The 22,245-nt window shown below is 31.2% G+C and overlaps 2 protein-coding genes across 3 annotated transcripts; one reads left to right on the top strand and one right to left on the bottom strand.

Annotated features, from left to right (window-relative positions):
- Window positions 1–517: 517 nt before the first annotated feature.
- On the bottom strand, window positions 518–14,752 carry LOC111415450 (uncharacterized). The gene is made up of 2 exons (XM_023047147.2): window positions 14,102–14,752; window positions 518–676 (listed from the first exon to the last, which is right to left on the bottom strand). The coding sequence occupies exons 1-2, from the start codon at window positions 14,625–14,627 to the stop codon at window positions 570–572; spliced, it is 633 nt and encodes a 210-aa protein (XP_022902915.2). The 5' UTR covers window positions 14,628–14,752; the 3' UTR covers window positions 518–569.
- A 237-nt stretch (window positions 14,753–14,989) lies between these two features.
- Window positions 14,990–20,745, top strand: LOC111415464 (methionine sulfoxide reductase SelR). 2 transcript variants are annotated; one of them, XM_023047161.2, is made up of 4 exons: window positions 14,990–15,188; window positions 15,309–15,401; window positions 15,483–15,644; window positions 20,429–20,745. In XM_023047161.2, the coding sequence occupies exons 1-4, from the start codon at window positions 15,092–15,094 to the stop codon at window positions 20,572–20,574; spliced, it is 498 nt and encodes a 165-aa protein (XP_022902929.1). In that variant the 5' UTR covers window positions 14,990–15,091; the 3' UTR covers window positions 20,575–20,745. The 2 variants fall into 2 exon arrangements, with proteins under 2 accessions (XP_022902929.1, XP_022902928.1); XM_023047160.2 differs by having other exon boundaries at window positions 20,393–20,745.
- Window positions 20,746–22,245: the final 1,500 nt, after the last annotated feature.

The raw sequence follows: 22,245 nt of genomic DNA, 5'->3' as shown, positions 1-22,245 counted from the left end.
GTTATTATGTATGTTTTAATTAAAATCATATCTTTTACACTATGATATAGATTCGTTTTAATCATCAAAAATAATTAATCAACTTGTTGAGGTGATTTGTGTATCTGTCACATTGACATTTATGTCAAATATGTCAAAAGTGCCAAATTTTAAAAATCAAATTTTATTGATGATTATTTTTTTTAATAATATTAAATTAAATTATATTGAATTATTTTACATGTACATTTAAAACGTTTCCAATAAACGTAAAGTAATTAAATTAATTATTAATCCATAAATATTGAGTTTATTATACAGCGCCATCTATTAGTGATTAATCTAAGTTTATTCGATAAACCGCCAAATACAAAATTTAACTTTTACTTTTTTTTATAATAAATCCGGTACTGTTCTCATTAAAACGTTCTCGATAAGACAACGCTATAAACACATCGTAAACGTTTCCGATTAAAAAGGAGTAGGTACGATATGGTTATTAATGTAAATAAGTTGAATGAAATGAAACAACAATCTATTGAGTTTTTATCTATTTATTAAAACAGAAAGAAAAACGGATTTTTAGTAATTTAAGTAGTGTAAGTCGAATCCCAATCAGGTTCGATGATGTACTCTCTGGTTTGAGGAATAGGTAGTGGTGGAGTGTAATTCCAAGGGGGTTCTTCTAAAGGTAACGCTACAACAAATTAGATATTTTACAAAGCAATTAAGTTAATCTAGATATAGAAATTACAAGCTATTGAGATTTATGTCAGGAAGCACATCTATGTTAAATACAAAGCCATGCAGCAGAAACAAAGAAGACTAAACAGAGGATGAGGGCGATGGAGATGATAGTCTTGAGATCTATGTTGAATGTGACACTGCGAGATAGGCAGACCAACACCTCTATCAGAGAAAAATGTAATATACAGGATGTACTAAAATGGAGAAAAGTAAGAAAGAAAATGTGGAGGAAGTATGGGGAAAGAATGGATGAGAAGAGATTGGCCAGAATATGTATGTATGGATGGCCGAAAGGAAAAAGACCACAAGGACGATCGCCCAAAAGATGGACACAGAGAAGGCAAAAAAAATTATTTCATTGTATATTTATAGATGAAACGAACTCAGAAATTAGATCATCGAGTCACTATTTATTTCTCTCCAAAAAACCTAGAGCAATTCAAATCGAGTTATTTTTAGTACTAACTTTCATTTTAAAATTCTTCTTCCGTATAAAGAAATTTTTTTGTTTATTAATATTATATTTGTGGTATTGTTATTTATAAATTCATAATAATTATACGAAACGGAAAGTGATCGTCCTGATTGGAATACAAACCAGTTAAAACTTAAGTCTTATACGTGAGCGAAATAAGTTTTCGCCTCAGGTATAAACACGAAGAGGCGCGTTTCGCGTTTTAAAATAGTAAATCGTATACGATCGTAAAGCCGCCATCACTTTTATGAATACTAAAATGTTTAAAGAAAAAAAAAATAATGTATTAAAATTAACCAGAGTGAAATCTGCATAGAGAATGTAGAAACACCATTCTAATTTATTGGCAGAAAATTTTAAATTAAGTTTAAACGCCCCAGTTTAAAATTAAAATTGGTGATATAACATTTAAAAAAATTATAACCAGAATTACATCACTCGTTATTTTTGTTACCCGGAAATTTACTTGGTAAACTTCAATTGTGTTAAATTGCAGCTTACGACTGCATGTTGATAGTTATCAAGAATAAAGTGTTTAAATAGTTCTGATAGTGCGTTAAAAAAATATTGAAGTGGTCATTATATGTGGATGGAATTGTTAATTAGTTGGTTAGAGTGTATAAATGGTGAAATAAATATCCGCTTTGTTAATGAATTAATTTATAATACTCGAACCGATATCTTCGTTGTCTTTAGAGATAGTGGAATATTAAATACACTACTAGAAAGCCTGATCTTTTGTTAATTTAAAACCAGGTTTTGTCCTATACGATATCAACAGCGGAAATAAATAAAGAACGTGGCCGTGTACACCGAACCGAATTTAAAAAAAAGCTTTATCAATTTGTAAAGAACACACTTTGAGCTATCTAAATCCGAGTTTTGCTAGGTCAATATCTATCGGCGTCGGCAAAAAAACATGTCTAATAAACAACAGTACACCTAGAATCGATAGATTGAACGTTCTCAATACAACTCATATATTTGGTTGGAACAAAAAACTAAAGCAGTATCAGTCATATAGGAAATTTTCTGCTCTTTCAAAAAATTTTAATAGAACATTTTAAAACCATTTTTGAAAAAACACCTTACTGATTTGTCCTTGATGTGGACAAAACTCCGAGGCTATATAAAATAGGTAAGAAATTTTCCGCTCTATGCGTTGGTATATCACTTTAGTAGATGGCATAATTGCACAAGCATTTTGCCCAAAAAATCTGCAATAATCGTGTATAATTAGCGCATGTAAATGTTTACGGCGTCACAACGATCTTATATGATATGGCCGAAACGCCGACACGATATAAAATCTATAGAAAATTTTCCGCTCTATAGATTGGTATATAACCTCGGTAGATAGCATGGTTGCACAAGCATTTTCGTCTCAAAAACTGTAAAAACCACGTATAATTACCGATTGAAAATGTTTATGACGCCATAACTTCCATATATGATACGGACAAAACTCCGAGACCATATAGAATTTGTGGGAAATTTTGCGCTCTATGCTTTGGTATATAATTTTAGTAGATCGCATGGTTGCACAAGCATTTTTCCCCCAAAAACGGTAAAATTCGCGTTATAATTACCGTATGTAAATGTTTATGGTGTCATAACTTTCTTATATGATACGGATAAAACTCTCAGACCATATAGAATCCATAGGAAATTTTCCGCTCTATGAGTTGGTACAGAACTTTACTAGATCGCATGGTTGCACAAGCATTTCCCCCCAAAAACTCCACAAACCACGTATGTATAATTGTCGCATGTAAATGTTTACGACGTCATAACTTTCTTATATGATAGAGACAAACCTTTGAGACCATATAGAATCTATAGCAATATTTCCGGTCTATACAGTGGTATATAACTTTAATACATTGCATGATTGCACAAGCATTTTCCCTCCATAAACTGCAATAACCACGTATAAGTATCATATGTAAATATTTATGGGGTTATAACTTTCTTATATGAAACACATAACACTTCGAGGCCATATACAACCAATAGAAAATTTTCTGCTCTATAGATTGGTACATAACCTCGGTAGATGGCATGGTTGCACAAGCATTTTCGCCTCAAAAACTGCAAAAACCACGTATAATTACCAATTGAAAATGTTTATGGCGCCATAACTTCCTTATATGATACCGACAAAACTCCAAGACCATATAGAATCTGTAGGAAATTTTGCGCTCTATACTTTGGTATATAACTTTAGTAGATCGCATGGTTGCACAAGCATTCTCCCCCCAAAAACTACAAAAACCACGTATAATTACCGATTGATAATGATTATGGCGTCATAACTTTCTTCTATGATACTGACAAAATTCCGAGACCATATTGAATCTATAGAAAATTTTCCGCTCTATGCGTTGATATACAACTTTAATAGATCGCATGGTTGCACAAGCATTTTCCCCCCAAAAACTGTAAAATTCACGTATAATTACCGTATGTAAATGTTTACGGTGTCATAACTTTCTTATATGATACGGACAAAACGCCAAGATCATGTAGAATTTATAGGAAATTTTATGCTCTATGCAGTGATATATCAATTTAGTCGGTGGTATGATTGCACAACCTTTTTACCCCCAAAACAGCGAAAACAGCGTATAATTGCCTTATGTAAATGATTACAGCATCATAACTGTCATTATATATCATAATGCATAAAGTATATGCAGTAGATAGAGCGGAAAATTTTCTATATGTTTGATACTTTTTAATGTTTTTTTATCTTCAGTAAAGCAAAATATTGAAGAAGACAATTTCAGTGATTAGCAGTATTCTTATCTGGGAAGTAAAATGCAAAAAGAAGTAGAGGTTTGGTCTTTGCGGGATTGGATTAGTCTCGGAAAAAGAAACCGGGACATGGCACCTACTTTTTTCGTATCTCTATAGTTTCTAGACTTGGCTCGCCCGCAAGCGATCTCGGCGGTTTGAGGTCTTCTTATAAGAGACTCTCTATCTTTATCAAGATAAATAAGGCACAATTTCGTCTTAAATCGATAAAGTCGCTTGGGGCGAGGCGCTGTATTTTGACATATCAACACGAAATCGTTAGCTATGGAAGATTCTAGCGCCTAGCTGAATGGTCTTCTTATAAGAGACTTTACATACATGAAGAACGATTTCGAATCAATGCGACGAGGTTGGTTGCAGGAAAGGTGTTGGATTTGACATGTTAACACAACCAAAAACGCGCCGATATAGTTTTTAAAGTTTTTTCCAAAAGAAATGGAAAATCTCGTATTCGCTTTTTGTTCTACACCGATAGAAAGAGCAGAAAATTTCCTATAAGATGTACTGAAAAGATCAATCTACCGATTCTATGTATAGGTATAGGGTTGTTTATTAGGTCCGTTTTTTGGCCGATAGATGTTGACCAGACAAAATCGGATTTAGATAGCTCAAAGTATGTTCTTTTCAAATTGATAAACCTTTTTTTATGTTCAGCTCCATAACGGCTGCACACGGGTTTGAAGTTTGATCATTTTGAGATATTTTTGGTACACGGCGACGTCCTTTATTTTTTCTTATGCTGTTAACATCTTAATATTTGGTTTTAGATGAAGAAAAGATCTGGCTTTCTAGTGGTGTATTTACTATTTCGCTATCTCTGTAGATTTGGAAGATATCGGCTTGTAAAGAAGGTGAAAATACAAGGATAAAATTTTGTTGCTGTTGTCATATGGGTATTTATAATAATACTAAAATTTGTAGAAGGAAAAAGCAAACAACCTACTTTAAAACCAATAAAACAGGATTACGTCAGATTTAATGGCACTCTAAAAACACATGTAATAGAAATGTTAACAGAAAATAAACGAAAAAAGAAATAAAAGATTCCAAAATTTATTTTTGAAAAGAATAAATAAACCACACAAATAACCCTAACCCTGTTCTTAAAAGAAAACGGACTACGACATTTAAACTCGTCAGGTAGCAAATTGTACGTGTGCTATACAATAAGTAAAATTGCGTTTGAAAATGTTTAAAATGGTGTACCGTGGAGCGGAACGCTAAGTTGCTGCCAAAGCCTATTTTTTCAAACATGTTTGAAATACAGCGTGTTTGATTTTAGTTGACATAACAGATATCTGTTACAAATAAATGTTATAAAAGGAATGTTACTCCACGCATAATATCTTATTATCTACCATATTAAAGAAAACCGTTGTATTATGAAACTATAAAAATTTGATTTACGTCGTTATATTACATGCCACAGTTATCTAATCAATAAAAAACACAAACTGATAGTTAATAGCAAATACACATTTACTCACAACAGAGCTTTATTTAAAATAGTAGGCTGATCGAGTAATATAATATTGATATTGAATAATAACTTGGCGTTTTAGGTGATTTTATAGTAGGACTTTATTTTTTTCAAGGATCGCTTAATGCAGAACAATATAACAACTTTTTTCAGGCAGAATCTGAAGATTATTTGATGATGTACCCCACACAAATACGTCGCAATGTAGTTCCAAAAGGATTAAAAACAAATGGATTGCAAATGTTGGCCCATTAACTGGCCAGCTAGATTGCCAGTTTAATTCTAGATATTTTCGCTAACAACAACTTTATGTTACTTATCTACAAGATTCTATAAGATGTGGAAGAATCCTATTTGTAGGGCCTGTGGCCAAATAATACAATACATGTTATTTTGGTCATGTTGTAGTTTCATTTGTTTCACCGCCTACTATTTCGTGCATTTACTACTTAAATACCAATTTATGTTTTTAATTGATTGGATAACTGTGGTATGTGATATGTCGTTGTAAATATATTTTTTATAGCTTTATAATACGTAATAAAATTGGACACGTTCCGTTTAAAATTTTGAATGTATTCGTTTATGCAACCCAAGAATTGAAATTGTTATGATGATTGGGTATGGTCATAGAGTGTGAACTCAACGGGAGGTGTGTATTTTATTTAATAACAGTCAGTAGTCAGCAAAATTGAGAAGAAGTCTCGAGATACTGGTTCTGTAAAAAATTAGTCAAGGAATCAACGAAGAGAGAAAACTAAATATTTTACTAGCTGTAGAAGAAAATCCACATATTAGCATTCGTCAAGATAGCCGTATCTATGATTCCCTTACATAAAGTTACGATTAGAAAAGTGGTATCCTTATAAAATACAACTGGTACATGAATTAAATGAAGATGATCCAGACCGACGAATGCAATTTTGTCAAACCTTAATGGATATAATATATGTTATGTTGAAAACATTTTGTTCTCAGATGAATCAACATTAACTGTGCAAGTTAATAGACAAAGCTGTCGGCATTGGGCAAAAATCAATCTCAGATGGATGAGAGAATAACACATCCAGTATCTTAAAAAAAATAATGTTTGTGACATTGAACGATTCACGACATCTTGGCAATATTTCGATGATGTAGCATTTCCCAATAGATGGATTAATTGAATTTTCACATTATTTCTTATGGGGTCATCTCCAAAAATGTTGTATACAAAACTAAACCTAAATCGCTTGACGACTCAACAACAAGCGTTAGAAGATAATACGCTAACATTAGTCAAGAAATAATCATTAGGGTCCATCATGAATTTATTGATAGTATGGGATTCTGCCAGACACAAGAAGGGTTTAAGTTTCAGCATTTAGTTAAGTAGTAGATAATTATTGTTCCTTATTAAATACAACGTTAAGATAAAACCATGATATCTTTGATCTGAAATAAAACGGCAGTAGTATTTGTTTAACAGCTATTTCTCGAAAACAGCTGAATATCAACATGAAAAACACTCAGAATTTTACGTAAAATCCATAAATGCTACAAAACATATGGAGGTCGTATCTCACTTTTAAACAACATATACAATACTAGATGTCCGAGCATTTTTCTGAAAGAATATTCCAAGAATTTTAATCTAATTTATTTCTTTCTTTAAGTACACCATTTAACTTCAATAAACTTAATGAGCTATCTGTCGTTTCCATTTCGTGTACGAATTTAGAGCATGCTTTTGTATTCTTTGCCAGATATCTTGCTTTTTACATAGTTTTTTCTTTCTTGACAATGATGTCAAATACTGCTTTGTCCCATGTCTATTGTAGTCTTCCTCTCCTTGTCGTCCTCTTAAAGTGACCTCAGCAACTTAATTGTCTCTTCTCAACAGAGACACGGTTTAACATTCAAATCCCTTCTTATATCGCTGTTTTTAATCTTATCGATTTTTGTTACACCTTTCACTCTATTCGGGTACTTTGACTCTACTACCTACAATTTACTTTTTTTTCATCTGTAAGTATCCAAGTTTCGCAATCAAAAATCAATGTTGATCTAAATATCGCTTTGTAGGCGTTCATTTTCTTCTTACTCGATATTTCTTTGTTCTTGATGGATAGTTTAGGTACCTATTCAAACTGAAATATAGATACATACTTCCTAACTACTTCCATGTATGCTATAAAAAAAGTTGGGGTTAATCCTGAAGACCATCCTTGGACTTGAATTCTCTCGATCTTAAATTTCTATAACCACAGCATTAACATTGCTTCCATACATCTGTATGGATCGTACATACAGCGTTCCATAAATAGTATGATTCGTAATGTTTTCAACCTAATTTACGATCCATGGAATGTTTTTCATAATAAAATTGTCAATATATGTCAAAACGAGTTTTCAAAATAATCTTTCCGTTATTTCTTGTATTATAAACATGTTGTCGTGTATGCTCTGCCTTTTTTAAACCCAGTTTGAGCTTTATCTAGTTTAAAGTGCTCAGAAGTGTTATTCCTCTGTAGTTGCCGCACTCTTTTTTGTCTCCTTCCTTATGTATTAGTAGTACTAACGCCGTTTGCCAGTTTTTTAGTGTTGCTTCCTCTTGCCATACTTTATTTAATACGTGCAGAAACACTTCCTTGTCCCGGTACCCCATATACTTCATCATTTCTGTAGTTATCTGGTCTTATCCGAGTGCTTTTCCGTTTTTGAACTCTTTTATTATTACTTGATCCAATTCCTCCATTGTTATCTGTTCATCTGGCCGTTCCCTTAGCTATGTTGCACTTATATTTCCATGCTTTGTTACATTCAATAGTTCCTCGATATGTCTCTTCCAGCTATCCATTATTTTCTCATCGTCCCTCAATATTTCCTTACTTTTATTTTTTATTGTTTTCCTGCAGTCTATTTTTACGTCATTTTTGTATGATTTCACTATTCTAAAATTATGATTTTCTTTACTGTTTCTTCAAGTCCGTCTCTTTTCTTTAATCACCATTTCCTTTAATTTCTTTGGTTCTGCTTTATATTCTGTAACTCTCCATAGATTTGTTGTTTAAATAATTTCATTTTTGTAAGCATATTTATGTTTTCTAACATATCGTTTTATTTCTTCAGACAATCACACCCTTTGCTTCTTGTTACTATTCCTTTTATAACTAACACATGCTAGCCTTGCAGCTTCCAAAACAGTATTTCTGAATTGACCCCTGGGTCAATTTGTCCTTATTTTCGTTCAGCTTTATCTTTATCGACCAGCTTTGTCATTTATTCGCGGGAGGTGATCATATTTCGTTGATTAGATTTGAGTACAGTTTAGAAAGAATCTTAATTTAATAGATTAAAAATCTTAAACAAAAATTTTATGCGCATGATTGTATATAATTGTAATTCAAACAAATAATTTTTTTTCAAAGCTGCATAGTCAACGCATAGTACGCAAATATTTGGTTGTTTGACATCAACACGTTTTCATCAACTTCGAGATAATTACCTAGAACGCCAATTACGAGGTAACACCTAATTTGTTTACTTGCTATATTTGTATGGCGACAGATAAAATTAATGTTCATATCAGTGTAAATATGAATGATAGAAGAGAACAAAGAATCAAGATATTCACTTATATGAAAAAAAAAAACTCGATTGATGAGTTAATTAAAAACGTATCACTCTTGTTTAATATCACTGAGGTGATTAAAGATCTTTTTATACGGAGTTTAAAGAACCCAAGTCCCAAAATAATCTGCTACGGCGTAAAAACCATCTATTAAACGAGCACCTCGACAATCAGAACAATACACTCGCCGAAACAACGCGAGTGCATTTAGAATTACTGAACAACTGGATAGATATGTTGAGGTTAGAATTGACTTAAAGATCAATTGGGTTTATCTTTATCTAAAGCAAAAGACTGTTGTTTTTCTGATGGGAATATTTGCTAAAATGAATATCTACGACATTGATTTATATTTATTAAATTCATTTTTAACAGAAATATTCTTTTTACCACTGCAGAAAACATTTCAAAATCACACCTAATCGAAATGTGAAATAAAACTATGCAAACATAGTGGTTTCCCTGAATTTTAGGACTCCTAGAATGAATAGTACTGAGATGCACAATTGTTTCTTCCTTGTAATACTGTATTAAAACTTTGTAGGTTTGGATAGGACAAAATACATAATTAGCCAGATTCACAAAAGTGCAGTATTACCCAACTAATATTTCTTTTTGTAAACTTATTATGTGTGAGTGGTAAATGCAATCAAATAAAAGATCTTTTTAATCGTGCAATACTTTGAAAATTTTGTACTTTTTCTGCGAAGTGCATAAATACTAACAAGTCATTAAAATAATTAACATTAACAACACATAGCAAATTGACATTAAAAACGTGGACTTCTATAGCCGTCATTGCAGACACTTAAATACTGATAGATAATTTATGATCAACAAAATTTTTAAATCTACACTGTGACTCATTTAAAACCAGTTTTTTTATATTCTACATAACTTACCACGTCTGGCTCACTTGAACTTGAAAATGCTTGAAGAAGCTTGGTATGCAATAGTCTAATAATATGTATTAATCTGTTAACACAAACACAACAATAAGCAGTATTCCATGATTTATGAAAATAAAATGAAAGTGAATAAATAATGCGTGATTACGCCCAGTTGTATTTTTCCCATAATGTTGTATATTTCATATTTCCAGATTAGTCTCATTATCAGTATAACCTTATAGATTCTATGTTTATTTTTATAACTTAGGCAAGAATTTTTGTTCAAATTTGTTTGTTCAAAACATCCTGTATAGCATTCCCAGCTGTAATACTATCATCCATATATGCTTACTGCAAGTGAGATGACTATGCAAATGTATTCCTAAGTACATGACTTTCCATTGGTAGTGGAATGTTGTTGAGATTTATTGATGAGACATTTACCCCTCTCCTAAAAGAGTGGTACTGAAAATGTTGGGTAGCCAATTTAGGTCCAATTGAACCAATTGATCAATGTCCGTTGAATTAGTAATAGGTGTATAGTTGGTACAAGGTAGGCCCAAGATCTTTGTGGGACTCAAATTTCAATTAAGAGTAAGGATTATTCATCATTCTGTCATACTAAAAAGAATCTATTTTTTAGGTATAAGCCCAGAACAATAATCAAAAGGCTAATATGGCATTACATTCGTTTCCCATTGTATGGAAAAATAGCCAACTATTACCACAACATTGAAAATGTAAAGGAATTTCATCATTGGTTTCTTCATCTGGAATTTTCCTCACAATTGTGTTGGTACTCAGATCATATCCTGGCAACTTTTTTGGTCTCAGGCCATCAATAGTGTGGTTGATTTCGGACATACTCACACTTTTGGTTGCAAGGTCCATTTGATAGGAAGCTGTAGTAATAATTTCTGAATAACTGCTTTTCTAGTATTTCGAGTAATACATTTTATAAATGTTCAGCAAAGACAATTACTTTTACAAGTTGGTTTCTTGTCTAAGTGCCGTCATTTTTCCTTTTAGCCATATTCGTGGATTTGTCGCTGTTTCAATGTTTTCGTTATTTTCCATCTGTAATGCTTCTTTCGTTGTTGTGACGCCCCATTTAATTTAGTTTTATCTCTGGGGTTTCAGGTGATTTGCTAAGTTTTCCTTACTTTCCTTTCTTTTAATCATATTAGGTATTACGTGTGGATAATAGTCAGGCTTGCAATAAAACCATACTTAAGGAGTAGATTTCCATGTAGTTATTTAAATTGTCAATATGGAATGTAACTACAATCAGAAAAGGTGTCGTCAGAATCGATGTTCTGCATGAAGATTCTTCAGTTCCTCAATGGTCCCAAACTTTTTTACATATACTTTAGATTTTAAATATCTAGTCTGGAGATCGACCAACAACATTCATTTCATCTGAATTGGATCTATTTTATTCTGGAATTCTTGTCATAAGTCAATTCGTTGATATTGGCTATCATAATGTCCCATGATACTATTGTGGGTTTGTGACACTCATACTACTATCTCACGTTTTGACAATGTAATTTATTATCTAAAAAGAGAGCGCTCATCACTAAAACAATATGTTGCAAAGATATCAGATATTGCTCGATTATGTTTGTCTTTTTTTCACAAACTTCCACTCTTCTGTGAGTTGATGACACATATGAATGTTATGTGGATGGTATTTATTTTTTTATATCTCTGTACTGTTTATGGGCTTACATCGCACATTGATGGTACAGTAGCCGACGACCACTTGAGATGGAATCTCATCTATTTAACGTTTTCCGAATACTATATCTATTTATTTTTATAACTAAAATACATTTAGCGGCATAAAAGACGTATCACCTAAAATGATGACCAGTTTGAAACTACAACAACGTTTGAACGTATTGCTCAATTTGAATAAGTTTTTTTTTATTTGAAAGGTCTACCTCTGTGTAAGTGTGTTTTCTTGCTACACTTTGAAGCTTGCAGTGTAAATTAATTTCAAACATAAGAAGTTTGTAGTCCCATCTGTTCTGATCACTTCTATTTTTTGATCAAGTTTCTATTGTTGTTAATACCAAAGTTACAAGCTCCAAAAGATAACGCAGCTTGTTCTGCAGTGCCATCAGAAATTAAAGCAAGTGAATAATGTATGTCGATGAAATTTAATTAAACTGTGACAAGTAAATCAATTTCCTCCAATCGCTTGAAGGGTATCCCTCATCCTTCGCGGCATACTTAGAATCAGGTTTTGAATTTCATTTTACGGAATCTGGCCCCACTCTTCTTTTAGAGATCCTGTAGCGTTTATATAGCGGATCTAACTCGTCTCGTCTCGTGCTGCCGAAGAAGCTGCGTTATCCTTTAGAGCTTGTAACTTTGGTGTTAACAATAATAGGAAGTTGAACAAAAAACAGAAGTGATCAGAACAGACGATACTGCAAGCTCCTTGTGTTTAAAATTAATTTCTTTTGTCGGTGCAAAACCATTAAAATACACAATACGTTCAAAAGTGATTTCAGTTTGAAAATGGTCATCATACTAGGTGATGCGTTTTTTATGCCGCTGAGTGTACGTGATATATATTTAGGATATTGTTATATGCAAGGAAATGATCTCAAGTATATTTTGAGCGATTTGATGAATTATTTGCTTATTCACCGGTGCCAGAGGTATATCCTGTAAGTGATATCATAAAATGACTATCAATCTTTCAATGTCTGTATATTAAACATCCATTAATTAATAAAAAGTCTGATAGACAGAATCTGTCTATCAGACTTTTTATAAGTAATAAGTTTCAATAGCTTTGAAATTTGAATATTACGATAAACTGGTTTGACATCTATAGAAACTGTCAATAATGACATTTTAAATTTTAAAGTTGTATGTATAAACTTTCGCTTGACTTTATGAACGTTGAAACTGCACCGTGTACTTTGAATTCAAACAGAACTATATTACATTATTGCTTGTTTACAAAGCTGGGAGATGTATTAGTAGTAACCAGATGCTTCTAAGATTTCAGTTTTTGCTTAGATTTGGCATAAAACGATAGAAATATTGTTTCATTCAAACAACATTTGTTTGTCATTGCAGAATTTATTATAAATGCTTATAAGATCTTTAAAGTAGAGCTCATACCCTGAGCAAAGTATGTCCAGACATTGTTTGCTTTAAGTGTGAATAGTCCAAGGACAGTAGAATCTAACAGGACTACTACATCTATTGTTGTGTCAACGTGCCCGCATACTACGACACATCATTTGCCACGCCCAGTCAGCTGTTATTGTGTTCTATGCGTTTGCTGTTTAGAGATTATATCGTGTATCGTAGACGTATTCATATTAACTTCAAAAGTAAATCAAATGTCTATCATATAACCTCTAAAAACACACGCAAACGTGTGTTTTCTACAGTCCTGTTAAATTCTACTGTCATTGTGAACAGTCCAGTAAATAAACTCTGACACTTCACCAGTCAACAAACACATTCGACAAATGACAGATTTACGAATTGTTAAATCAATTTTTGATTGTAACACAGCACAATTAAACAAATTAGAAAAAAGAGGACGTAATAAGATAGGAGTCGAACTTGATAACAGAAAAAAGAAAAATAATTGCCCAACAATAGAATTTCTTATAAGGCGAACATTAAAAATGTTGAACCAAGTTATACTGCGAAAAGATTAACACATGGTCTACAATTATCACTATAAAAACGATACAATCCCCCATTACCAGATGATTGTCTAAGTTTTTCAATTGTCTAAGTTATGTTCATGCATAAACTCATGCTTTAATTTTGCAGTAACATACACTTGAAACATATAGTACTATATGAGAAAGTTCACAACACGAACATTTCTTTTAGACAAAAAAAAATTATGACAAGGTATAATTGTTCCAATTATAAAACTTATATATCCGGTCTATTACTATATTTTTCATTTAAAGCATGACCTTTTGACAAATAATTTGATCAAAGAATGGATATTTGAAGTAGTTATATAGATTATTTCATAAAGATCCTTAACCATACATTTGGCAAGATCATTTTAAACATTTTTTAATATAAAATTGAATATATCTAATTACCTGCACCGTTTGGGAACAGATTAATTACATGCATCCAATACAAACCATTAGAAACCATCCACAATAGACACGAAAGTTCCTTCTCGTAATAAAACCTTCTTCGCTTCGGCCAAACGAAAACCAATCCCTTCGGATGAACAACTTTGAGTCTATCAAAGTTATGATGACTACAGCTGCCGCCGATGCCACCAACATGATGATTCTTCTTATGATGTCGGTGAACGTGGTAATTGGTAAACGAGATCGGTTTCGAAATGGTTCTACTAGAGAACGAGGACGATGATTCTATATCCTGGATGTTTCGATAATTCGTATTATTATTATTGTTATTATCAGAATGGTGATGATGATGATGATGATGGTAGCCGTTACTTAATCTGTAACTGTGGTAATGTTGGTACGCTGTTGTTCCTTTGGTGTAATAATTAACATTTTCGTGGCAATATTTAATGTCTTTAAAACAATGAGATTCGTCGTTGGTTCCAAATCGATTTCCGGCACGTCTTCGTACCGGTTTTTTTGACATTCCTCTTAAATCCTAGACGGTTTATTCCTTTTTAGAATAAGATTTTTAATTCGAACCGAGTGAGGTTCATTTCGATTTAAAAAGATCGATTTCCGTTTTTCTTAATTACAATGACACAAATTTGATTTGACAAATACTAAAAAATATTTATTACGGATCGTGTTTAAGCCGAAATCGAAATAAAATATCAAAAATAAAAAAAATCAATTAATAAACCTATATAACCTATAAAAATAAAATAAAATTAATAAATTAGTTATAAAATTATTCGATTTTATTTTAATTTGACGAATTTAAATTTATTAATTTTAAAATTTCAAATTCGTTACGGTCCTGTATTTTTCCTGTCATTTTGACAGTTTACAAGTTGAGGTTATTTCTTCAATTACGTAATTGAAAAGTCAACGAAACAATACGATTTAGTTTATCTAATGATATATTTTGCGGTAAAAAAATAAAATGCTATGTTAAGGCAACTGTTAAAACCTTCCTTGTGGAAAAGTTGCGCGACCATCAATATTTTTAAATCAGTTGGAATTCGAGGCGTCTCTTTAACAACCGGTAAGTAGTGAACTCACTCCAAATTTGGACATTCGTTAGGAACCACGGCTTCGACCTCTCCTCTTTTTTATTTTTATAACTGTATTCTTTATTTTTTCTTCGCCACATTTCACTGAGCAGTGAAGATGGTTGACAAGGAGGATCTCCGAAAACGTCTTACGCCCCTTCAATATCATGTAACTCAAGAAAAAGGAACAGAAAGACCATTTTCAGGTTAAAAATTTTATTTAATACTTATTTATTTGTATATTTATTTATTTATATGCTTATTCTTTTTTTATTTTAATAATTTAGGTTGTTACGATAAGACTTTTGAAACAGGAACCTATGTTTGTATTTGCTGCGAACAACCATTATTTAGTTCTGATACTAAATATGATAGTGGATGTGGTTGGCCTGCTTTTAATGATGTTTTGGATCAGGGAAAAGTTAAATTGTTGCCAGATACAAGTGGAGGTAAGATCGTTTTATTTTTCTGTTGTGGTTTCTTTTTTTTTTTATCAGAAATTTATTAGTTTAATTTCAATACTTGATTTTTTAAATTCCTATTTGTTGTATTTAACTCTCAATTAGCGTTTTAACTTAGAATATTAGTAAACTCAACACAATAACTCCTTTTAGTTCCTGAAGCCAAACTCAAATCCTACTTTTTTATGTACATTAACCTTCTTCTGTAATAAATATGCACAAAATTCTTATTTTATGTTTTAAATTCATTTTGAGTTTTGATATATTTTTTTATGTTTGTCTTTGCTTTTTGTTTGGGATATTTTTTTTGTGATTACTCATTTCTATCAATTTTACGCTTCGCTGATAACCATTTGCCATTGAGTTATTTTTTCCTTCCATTGCATCATATCATTGACAATAATTCAATTGACCTTTAAATGAAGGTCATCTTTTATCTTTAATAAATAAATGTTAACAATTTTATTTATATTAGTTTAATCAAGATTTAAACTGTTTTGTTTTGCTTTATAAATTATTCTAACCCAGAATGATAGGATTTATCTAATTTTTTGAGGTTAAGGTTCATTAAATTATCTAAACATTAAACAAAAAAAATGTTTACAAGTTGGGTTACAATAACAACATTTATCATTTCTTAAAAAAGATTTACTTTCCTCATTATTTATTATGATTTCGCTTTTTTTTATAGATTAAATCAGAGATTAAATCATTTTCATATTTAAAATGACATTTTTTATTAACCTTTAGTACACGCGCCTAATTTCACATTAATTGTCAACAGAAACGATCGCCCGGCAAAAGATGGCGTTAGTTACAAGTTTTTAAATTTTAAATTTATTATGCGAATTTCATTTCATTAGAGTACGAAATAGACATTATTCACACAATTATTACTACTTTTTTTTATATTTAATGTAGTAATGGATAATTAAGTTCGTTTATAGAAATAATTAAAAATCACCCGTTGATATTTGACGTTTACCAAAGTGAGGTTAAAGAAAACAGATTTTCTCAAAAATGGGATATAATTAAGAAACGAAACTTTTTGAGCTTACCAACGAACGTTTGAGTTTGTATTATACGAAATTTTAAGATTCCGGGATGAATAGTTTTTTTTATAACAATATTTAAAAATCACCCATTGACACTTGACATTTACCAAAAGTGAGGTTACTCCTAGAACAATAGATGGCGCTAGTTACAAGTTATTAAATTTAAAATTTATTATTCGAATTTCATTTCATTAAAGTACGAAACAGATATTATTTACACAATTATTACTACTTTTATTATAATGAATGTATTAATTTATAAATAAGTTCGTATATAGAAATAATTAAAAATCACCTTTGATATTTGACGTTTACCAAAGTGAGGTTAAAGAAAACAGATTTTCTCAAAAATGGGTTAGAATTAAGAAACGAAACTTTTTGAGCTTACCAAGGAACGTTTGAGATTTTATTATACGAAATTTTAAGATTCCGGGATGAATAGTTTCGTTTATAATAATATTTAAAAATCACCCATTGACATTTGACATTTACCAAAAGTGAGGTTACTCGAGAACAATAGATGGCGCTAGTTACAAGTTATTTAAATTTAAAATTTATTATTCGAATTTCATTTCATTAAAGTACGAAACAGATATTATTTACACAATTATTACTACTTTTATTATAATGAATGTATTAATTTATAAATAAGTTCGTATATAGAAATAATTAAAAATCACCCATTGATATTTGACGTTTACCAAAGTGAGGTTAAAGAAAACAGATTTTCTCAAAAATGGGTTAGAATTAAGAAACGAAACTTTTTGAGCTTACCAACGAACGTTTGAGTTTTTATTATACGAAATTTAAAGATTCCGGGATGAATAGTTTCGTTTATAACAATATTTAAAAATTACCGATTGATACTTGACATTTACCAAAAGTGAGGTTACTCGTAGAACAATAGATGGCGCTAGTTACAAGTTATTAAATTTAAAATTTATTATTCGAATTTCATTTCATTAAAGTACGAAACAGATATTATTTACACAATTATTACTACTTTTATTATAATTAATGTATTAATTTATAAATAAGTTCGTATATAGAAATAATTAAAAATCACCCACTGATATTTGACGTTTACCAAAGTGAGGTTAAAGAAAACAGGTTTTTTTCAAAAATGGGTTAGAATTAAGAAACGAAACTTTTTGAGCTTACCAACAAATGTTTGAGTTTGTATTATACGAAATTTTAAGATTCCGGGATGAATATTTACCTTTATAATAATATTTAAAAATCACCCATTGATATTTGACATTTACAAAAAATGAGGTTAGTCGTAGAACAATAGATGGCGTTAGTTAGAAGTTATTAAATTAAAATTTATTATGCGAATTTCATTTCATTAGAGGACAAAGTAGATATTATTTACACAATTATTACTACTTTTGTTATAATTAATGTATTAATGGATAAATAAGTTCGTTTATAGAAATATTTAAAAATATCACCTATTGATATTTGACGTTTACCAAAGTGAGGTTAAAGAAAACAGATTTTCTCAAAAATGGGTTAGAATTAAGAAACGAAACTTTTTGAGCTTACCAACGAACGTTTGAGTTTTTATTATACGAAATTTAAAGATTCCGGGATGAATAGTTTCGTTTATAACAATATTTAAAAATCACCCATTGATTCTTGACATTTACCAAAAGTGAGGTTACTCGTAGAACAATAGATGGCGCTAGTTACAAGTTATTAAATTTAAAATTTATTATTCGAATTTCATTTCATTAAAGTACGAAACAGATATTATTTACACAATTATTACTACTTTTGTTATAATTAATGTATTAATGAATAAATAAGTTCGTATATAGAAATAATTAAAAATCACCCATTGATATTTGACGTTTACCAAAGTGAGGTTAAAGAAAACAGATTTTCTCAAAAAAGGGTTAGAATTAAGAAACGAAATTTTATGAGCTTACCAACGAACGTTTGAGTTTGTATTATACGAAATTTTAAGATTCCGGGATGAATAGTTTCGTTTATAACAATATTTAAAAATCACCCATTGAGACTTGACATTTACCAAAAGTGAGGTTACTCGTAGAACCATAGATGGCGCTAGTTACAAGTTATTAAATTTAAAATTTATTATTCGAATTTCATTTAATTAAAGTACAAAACACATATTATTTACGCAATTATTACCACTTTTATTATAATTATTGGAAAAATGGATAAATAAGTTCGTTTATAAAAATATTTAAAAATCACCCATTAATATTTGACGTTTACCAAAAGTGAGGTTAAAGAAAAAAGTTTTCTCAAAATTTCACGATTCAATTCTTTGTAAATTTTTTTAGATCTTCATTTGAGAGTGGTTGATCTTGGACTTCTAAACGTTCCGTGACATCTTGAGCAGTAACATCTTCCAATCCCAAATCACCTGCAAGCCTGGTAATGTCTTCAAATATATTCTCCTGTTGTGGTACTTCTTCAAAATCGTGCATTAATGCTGGCAGAAGTTTACGCCAAACTCCACTTAAACATTTTGCCGAAACTTCATCCCAAGTCGACTTTACATTATTAATGCATTTTAAAATATCGAAACCGCTAATAGTCTTTGACTGTTTTTTCTGAGGTGTCCAAAACTCTCACCATTTGAAGTGTATTCAAGAAAGTATTGCAGAGATAGTATGCCTTAAAGGTTGCAATAACCTCCTGATTCATTGGCTAGAAAAGTGATGTTGTATTTGGATGCATGTAAACAACTTTGACAGCCAATGGTGTTTTGAGGATGTCCCATAGCATTGTCCAAGAGAAGGTGTTAATTTATTTTTTCATAAAAGCGAAGCACAGTAGGGCAAAAATAATTTGTATACCAATCTGTGAAAATAGCTTGTGTGACCTAATCTTTCTTGTTGCATTTCCAGTAAACCCGTAACATATCTTTATTGAGACCCTTTAAAACACGTGGTGTCTGTGAATGGTACACTAACATCGGGTTAAGTTTCAAAGGTTCTAAAACATTCGCTCCTAGCAAAAGAGTAATTCTATCTTTCGCAAGTTTAAAACCTGGAGCAGATCGCTCTCCACCAGAAATGAAAGTTCGTACTGGTAACTTCTTCCAATAAAGACATGTCTCATCAACGTTGAAGATCAACTCTGAAGAATAATTGCCTAATTGCGCGCGTGTACTGAATGGTTAATATGTCATTTTGAAATTCAATTAATTTTTAATAGTATTTATACATCCGAAATCTATTTTGAACCTTAAAATTATTAAATTATTTGATTCAAATACACAATAAAATTGAATATAGCTTGATTTTGTTTGTTCGTAATTAAGTTTGATAATTTTAAGGATATTTCTAACACTAAATCAAAAATTAATTTCTCAAAATCTAAATTAACATTCAATTTTCGTGTGGTGTGTTAAATGTTTGTTTTCGTTTTCATATTTATTTTTTTTTAATAAAATAACCAAGAAAAAAATATAAGTGTCTTTGGGACGCTAATGTGAACTGTTTTCTCTTCAATCCTTTTTTCCGATTCCATTCCTAAATCCATTTGGACATCGCGTGCTTTGGTTATGAAATCACACATACATAAAAAAACATTTTTGGGGTCTTCTTTCTGTGGTGCTGTTTATTTGGGTTACCCCTCATCATTTCCTTGGGTATCCTTCCATTAAATAAACCTGAACCGTGCCCCCCCCTGATAATGTAGTTGGAGGTAACCTACTACTCCTCATCTCCCAACCAGGTCGAATCAGAACGGAGGTGATCTGCTCGAAATGCAACGCTCATCTGGGACATGTTTTCGATGATGGTCCAGCACCAACTAAGAAGAGGTTTTGCATCAATTCTGCTTCGATTAATTTCGTACCAAATAAACAAGGCGATAGCTAATTGTTGCTGTAATTGCTTTAGATAAAAATGAAAACAAAATTGTAATTTTTTTTGAAAATAACTCGAATTTTTATGTGTTTTTTTTTGTTAATGCTTGCACTAATACAGAAGAAATATTTTTTTATATATGTAAAATAAAGTTAGATAAATAAAATGGGTGTTAATTATAAATTATTGTGTACTTTTTGTAATAGTTGATAGCAATAAAGAAATATTTGTTTATATTAAAAAAGTTGACATTTATTTGACAGTTTATTAAATTTATATTACACTAATCAGAAAAAATTAACGTACAATAAAATATGTCTCTGAATACTAAAAATCGTAAGAAACTTGATTTTTTTTAATGTAATTATCGAGGTACAAAATTAAATAATCCTTTAAATGTGATTGTAACATATTTACTGTGACAGCACTGGATTTATCGAAAAATATTCTAAATTTGTTCGATCGCCACTGCAGAAAAAGTTAACATACAGCATAAAGTACGGGATTTCCCCTATTACGCTTCGAACAAAATGAGTAAAAAACAGTTGTAGCATATATTTGGACTACTTCTTTGCTAGTACATATACTGTTTAGAAGTTTGGTGAAATGGCTCCAACAAGAAAACCAACAAGCTAATATCCGGTGAAAAGGATATCATGGTAAAATTATGGAATGATGGAAAATCCTTCCGCGGAATTGTTGAAGTAGTAGGTAGGACTCATTCTACAGTCCAAGAAGTTATTCAAAATTATAAATCGACCGGTTCGACGGTTCGAAGCAGCGTTCAGGAAAGACGCCATATTATTAAAGAAGTGCAGCAAAATCTATAACTTATGGCTTCCAAAATAGCAAAGGACGTCTAGAACAGATTTCAGAAAACAATTTGCAATGATACTGTGTGCAAACTTCTGAAGAAAACTGGCTATCTTAGCCCAGTTGCACGCAAGAAGCCATTTGTATCATTAATAAACAGACAGAAACAAATTGCTTTCGCCAATAAACAAGTAAATAAGTCGCTAGATTTCTGGGAAAAAAATAATTTTCTCAGACGAAAGCGAATTCTGTATATTTGGAATCTAGGGACTAGCTGGTATGGCGGAAGCAAGGAAGTGCTCTCGACAGAAAGAATCTCGCTCCAACAGTAACACACTGTGGTGGAAGTGTAATGGTGTGGGCCAGTAACAATGTAGGTCATATTGACTTTATTGAAACAATTATGAACAAGTACAGGTATTTAGATATACTTAAATCTAATTTGAACCAGAGTGTTACAAAATTAGGCTTAGTGTATGAATTCTTGTTCCAATCAGATAACGATCCTAAACACACTGCAGAAATAGTTAAACTCACTCTATTGTATAATGACCACAAAGAATTGCATACACCTCCACAATCACCAGATCCCAATCCCATTCGGCACCTGTGTGATTTATTGGAACGTAAGATTCGGCAGCATGACATATCTGCAAAAACAATGCTGAAAGATGTAGCAAAATAACATTAGAAGAAATATGAATGCTCGTAAAATCTATGCCAAAGGGCTTAGCAGAGGTTGTCATCCTACAAGCTATTAAATAAGTTTTATTGTCATCAGATGAACTTTTATGTACAGTGTACGTTAACTTTTTCTAAAACATTTTTCTGAATCTCTGAATTCCAACCCGTAAATAAAGTATAAATATT

The sequence above is a fragment of the Onthophagus taurus genome, chromosome 6 (genome assembly GCF_036711975.1).
Source record: "Onthophagus taurus isolate NC chromosome 6, IU_Otau_3.0, whole genome shotgun sequence".
NCBI lineage: Eukaryota > Metazoa > Arthropoda > Insecta > Coleoptera > Scarabaeidae > Onthophagus > Onthophagus taurus.
This window is presented reverse-complemented; position numbering and strand designations above follow the sequence as displayed.